The sequence below is a fragment of the Bison bison genome, unplaced genomic scaffold, assembly GCF_000754665.1.
Source record: "Bison bison bison isolate TAMUID 2011002044 unplaced genomic scaffold, Bison_UMD1.0 scf7180017864508, whole genome shotgun sequence".
NCBI lineage: Eukaryota > Metazoa > Chordata > Mammalia > Artiodactyla > Bovidae > Bison > Bison bison.
Window position 1 is genome coordinate 5,596,686 of NW_011495064.1, and position 6,000 is coordinate 5,602,685.

General features: G+C 41.7%; 1 protein-coding gene across 1 annotated transcript in view; it reads right to left on the bottom strand.

Annotated features, from left to right (window-relative positions):
- AFF3 (AF4/FMR2 family, member 3) overlaps positions 1-6,000 on the bottom strand; it is a 551,769-nt gene that overhangs the window by 199,375 nt on the left and 346,394 nt on the right. The window contains exon 7 of the mRNA XM_010829861.1: positions 4,489-4,525. Within this exon, the coding sequence (XP_010828163.1) occupies positions 4,489-4,525 (37 nt within the window). The remainder of the gene's footprint in view (positions 1-4,488; positions 4,526-6,000) is intronic.

The following is a 6,000-nucleotide window of genomic DNA, read 5'->3' on the forward strand; positions in this document are numbered from 1 at the left end:
TTTTGTGACCCTACGGACTGTAGCCTGCCAGACTACTCTGTCCATGGGATTCTCCAGGCAAGAATACTGGGGTGGCTTACCATGCCCTCCTCCAGGGGATCTTCCTAACCCAGGGATTGAACCCAGGTCTCCTGCATTGCAGGCGGATTCTTTACTGTCTGAGCAGGCAGATTCTTTATTGTCTGAGCCACCAGGGAAGCTCAAGAATCCCTTCTCTAGGGGATCTGCCTAACCCAGGAATTGAACCAGGGTCTCCTGCATTGCAGGCAGATTCTTTACCAGCTAAGCTACCAGGAAAGTCCCTCTCTCTTAGGTACCAGCTCCCAACTAGAAGTTCTAGGTAACTGTTAATTTTCTTGGCAAATGTTACTATTTTTTTTTTTTTGGTACTTTGGTTTCTGGGGGAGGAAAACCAGACTGAAAGCTCCGTATGAAAACCTGCCAAGATGGGAGTGGAGGAGTACAGGGTGGAAGAACAGCCATGTTCCCATCACTGTTTATAGTCCACCCCTCTTCTCTGTTGGGGTTGAGAGGGAACTGGGTCTCTCCTGGAGTGAGCTCTGAAGGACATTCCCACCACTATGGCTTGTTCCTGTTTGTTTCATTATTTTCTTTTTTCTGAGCCATCACCTTCCCTGCCCAGGATTATCTAACAGCACAGTCCCATCCACTCTCCATTTTCCAGAAACTCAGCTGAATTTCTGGTTTGTTAATGAAATCCTTTCCTGTTTTCAGGGCTATTATGTATTTCCTTCCTTCACTGCCTCTTTTGGTTATTTTAATGCAGATTCAGAAGGGAGGGAAAGAAGTGCTTATGTTCAGTCTGACACATGAACGGGACATTCTCACATCTTTAAGAAACTATAAACATGCATCACTTATTTTAATGTTTAAGTTTCTCAATACTTAATAAGCTGCCATTTTATAATATGAAATTAAGTGGTAATCAGCAAGCTTGCTAAAGCAGCTCTCTTTTAAAAGATTTGGATTAAAAAATAATTTTCTGTTTAATTTATACACTCTTTTCTCTTAGTATCTACATAACCGTTTTCTAATTTCAAAACTAAAAAAGCACTGACCTAGAGTGGGGAAGATCAGTCCATCAAGATACAAATTGTTCCTCCGAAATTCGGTGTTTTCATATTTTCTACATACTTAGTGGAGTCATGATTCCCCAAACTGTAATTATTTCAAACCAAAGGCAAGAAACAGCACAGGAAATGCTGGTAGGACCCGCTCTGTAAAGTTTCCAGTGTGCTATAATCCACAGAGGACACTCTGATTTTTATTTTTTTCCATTATGATTTCTTACAGGATTTTGAATATAGTTCCCTGTGCTATCCGGTAGGATCTTGTTGTCTGTCTATTTTATATACATGACTGTATCTGCTAACCCCAAACTCCTCATTTGTTTCCCCCACTTTCCCCTTTGGTAATCATACGTTTGTTTTCTGTCTCTGTAACTGTGGTTCTGTTTTGTAAATAGGCTCATTCGTGTCATAGTTTATATTCTAGCCATAAGTGATACCATGATATTCCTCCTCTGTCTGACTTACGTCACCTAGCATGATAATCTCCAGGTTCACCATTGGTGCTGCAAAGGGCATTATTTCATTCTGTTAGGTAGTAAGAACAGGGAAAAGGAGTCCAGAATGGCAGTGGCTAAAAGATAAGGAGGAGAAAAGCCCGTGAAATTAGAACAAAGGAAGGTCCAAGGACCGGAGTGAGGACCTCAGGTAAAACAAACAACACTCCTGGCTGGCCCAATTTACATAGGACAGGCCCAGGGGGAAAAAAAAAAAAAAAACATATAAAAAAAGGAGCCAAAGCTAGCTCTCTCTCTCTCTCTCCCGCGTGCTGGGGCGCTCTTCTCTTCACGTCTTTGGATTGACGTGCCCTCATGCTTTGAAGATGGATTTCCCTGCTATCTTCTAAATAAAATAGAGCTGTAACACTGATTTGTCTAAGAGCTGTAACACGGTCCATTCGAGACCTGAGAGCTATAACACGGTCTATCCAAGACCTGAGGGCTGTGACACGCTGAGGGGGCTTTAATGTCCGTCACTCTGAATCTTTGCTGTGATGAGACAAAGAACCGAGAAGCATACACTCGCCTGACAATTCTTTTTATTTTTTTGCTGCATAGCATTCCATTTTGGGTATGTGTGTATGCACACACTTGTATACACAAACATACCACATCACTGATTTTTAAATAATAATATTATCTTTTTTTTTTAATGGGGGAAGCTTTATTTGGGGGGGAAAAAAACCCTTACCCCTAGAAAAGAGAAAGTCAATGACAAAAATACTTAGATGATGAATTGCCAGAATGTGGTTTATGCCATATCATGCAGGTGCCACTCACAATTCCAAAGAAGGTAGGCGTGCTTACATAATCTCAATGGTTATGCTGTGCCAAAAAAATAGGGCAGATGCAAACAAGAATCTTGGACAGGAATTTAATCTCACACAGAAGGGATGAGAGCAACCTTTTTGGGGTCAAGGTTATGGGAGGGAAAGCCTACTGTCTTTGGGACAGAGATCCCTGAATTCAAATCCTGTCGCTTTTTTTAAGCCATGTAACCATGGTTTAGGTATTAACTGCAGAATCTCATTTTCATCCTGTGCAGAATGGGGCTGCAATGCCTACTTCATACAGCTACTGTTAGGATTAAACGAAAGAGCAGACATAAAGAAGAGACTGAACACAGAAGGGACTGAACAGCTATTTCCTTTGTTCTTCTTTATGTCAGACTCCAAGCTGAGAGGACGTACATTTACTCTATTATATCTATTATCTCCTCCCTTTTCCCTGAACTGTTTAAGTTGAAATGGAAAGAAATGGTGAGGAAAGCAAAGCAATTCTCCTGTATGCTCTCGTCTTTGGCATATGATGCCATGCCTGCACACCTCATGAACTTAACCATGCGTCTCCTGATTCCTTTCCTTATTATTACATTTATTAATTTCTATAGATTTCAAGTCCCTTGGAAATTTCACCTCTTCCCTGGTGCTTGTGCTCACAGCACATTCCAACAGAGGGTGGGGTAATAAATGAGACTGCCTATGCACCATTACGCCATCATCCCCCTCCCCTGACCTTCCTCTAGCTGTGCACTAAAAGTCTAGGGCTTTCTACTGCATTTGTCCCGATGTCTTTTCTCCATAATCTTTCTGCTCTCACAGATGCTCAGTGGGTGAGCCCCAGACACATCTACTGGCTCAGAGTGATTTTCACGTTCAAACATAGCCTTGAAGTTTGCAAGCAATGCTCTTTAGCCAACTGGATGGTCAAGAGACTAACAAAGCCCAGTCTCTGTGGGTGTGATTACACGACATGGATGGGGTGGCTTATGCATTTTTAATGCTCAAGGAAACATTAATACCAATTAGCACTGCTGAAGAAGAGAATTAAAACAATACTTCATGGAATGATATTCTCGGTTTGATGATGAAGCCCCAGTGTTTTATTAGACACTGGGTTCAACAACGAAATTCCTTCTAGGACACTTTAGTCTGTTTCTCCCCAGAAGAGGGCATGGTTTCTTCATGGATTCTAAGCACATTTATCATGAGATCTTCTGATTGTTCTTTGCCCACCTATTTTCTTTTAATTTAGGTAACTCATTGTGTGTGTGTGTGGTAGTCACTCAGTCATGTCCGACTCTTTGTGACCCTCCATGGACTGTAGCCCGCCAGGCTCTTCTGTCCATGGAATTCTCCAGGCAAGAATACTGGAGTGGGTTGCCATTTCCTTCTCATTCAGTTCAGTTCAGTTCAGTCGCTCAGTCGTGTCCAACTCTTTGCGACCCCATGAATCACAGCACGCCAGGCTTCCCTGTCCATCACCAACTCCTGGAGTTCACTCAAACTCACGTCCATCGAGTCGGTGATGCCATCCAGCCATCTCATCCTCTGCAGTCCCCTTTTCCTCCTGCCCATTAGATGCCTTTAAAAATATTTTCCCCTCATACACACCAGAGGCCAACTGTTAGAAAGGATGGTATTCCTTCCTCCTAGGGCTACTTTGAAATTCACCACTTTATATTTTGGCCCCAAGTAAAAAGTGTTAGTTGCTCAGTTGTGTCAGACTCTTTGCAACCTCATGGGCTGTAGCCCACCAGGCTCCTCTATCCACGGAATTCTGCAGGCAAGAATACTGGAGTGGGTTGCCATTCCCTTCTCCAAGGGATCTTCCTGACCCAGGGATCAACCCGGGTCTCTTGTATTGCAGGCAGCTTCTTTACCATCTGAGCCACCAGGGAAGTCCTTATTTTGTCCCTACTTCCCTTGAATAAAGATAGAACATCCAAGGTCACGATGTACCTTATCCATGTGGGCAGCGCTTTAACAAACGGCCCTCATATTCCCCATTTGATTTTGTCTTAGTGAAGTTCTTTTAAACCTACTGTATATTGCATGCACCCCCGCTCTTCACCCACTCCCACCCCCACATATGAAGCTACAGAAAGAAGCATTTCTTACTTGGATTATTGTGTCCAGAGGAGGCAAGCTGAGAGTCCTAAAATGAAACAAGAATTATCAATTAATTTTCTTATTTTTTTCGTTAGACTTTGTTCTTCATTTCACTAGCATTTTAATATTGATTATGTATTGAAACAATACTATTTAGTTTATATGAGATTACAAAAATTACATGATAAAATTATTTTCACATCTTTATGCTTACAGTTTCAATGTGGCTACTATGAAATAAAAAATTATATGTGTTTATATTATATATCTGTTGGACAGCACTGCTTTTGAGGAATAACAGAACTACTGGATATCTAATGGAAAAAAATAACCCTGACCTTTATATGAATTAATCTTAAAATCACTGTAATTAAATCATAGATCCAAGCATAAATACCCAAACTATAAGAGGTCTAGAAAAGTAACCTTTTTAATTTGATTTTCAAAATGAGATATATTATTGGTCGTTCAGAACCTAATCACTGATCATAATCTCTACCAGCTACCGTAACAAGAAACATTTATGTGTTCCTTAAGCAGTTCTGGTATACAGCTCACAATCACTTCTTTGTTGTATTGTGGACTTCTTGTTTTGTTCACTGAAGTGAAATTCCTGTAACATAAAATTCCTATAACATAAAATGAACCACTTTAAACTGAACAGTTCAGTGGCATTTCGTACAGTCACCATGTACTAAACCACCACCTCTAACTGCAAACCATTTCTACCATTGCAAAGTCAAGTTCCTTACCACTCACCACTTTCCCCACTGCCCTCTCCTCAGTACCTGGGGACCACCAGTCTGCATCCTGTCTTTATGACTTCTATTCTGGGTATTTCATATTAATATAACGATACAACATGTCACCTTTTTTGCTTGGCTTCTTTCATTTAGCATAATGTTTCAGAGGTTCACCCATATCATAGCATATGTGAATGTTTCGTTCCTTTTTATGGCTGAATAATACTCCATTATATATGTCTACACACACACACACACACACACACACACACCGATTTGTTTATCCATTCATCTGTTAATGGACATGTGGGCTGCTCCCACCTTTTGACTATTGTGAGTAGTGTTGCTATGAATATATATGTGCATGTGCTTGTTGAACCCTTTTTCAATTCTTTGAGTGTACATCTAGGAGTAGAGTTGCAGATCAGATCAGATCAGTCGCTCAGTCGTGTCCGACTCTTTGCGACCCCATGAATCCCAGCACGCCAGGCCTCCCTGTCCATCACCAACTCCCGGAGTTCACTCAGACTCACGACCATCCAGCCATCTCATCCTCTGTCGTCCCCTTCTCCTCCTGCCCCCAATCCCTCCCAGCATCAGAGTCTTTTCCAATGAGTCAACTCTTCCCATGAGGTGGCCAAAGTACTGGAGTTTCAGCTTTAGCATCATTCCTTCCAAAGAAATCCCAGGGCTGATCTCCTTCAGAATGGACTGGTTGGATCTCCTTGCAGTCCAAGGGACTCTCAAGAGTCTTCTCCAACACCACAGTTCAAAAGCA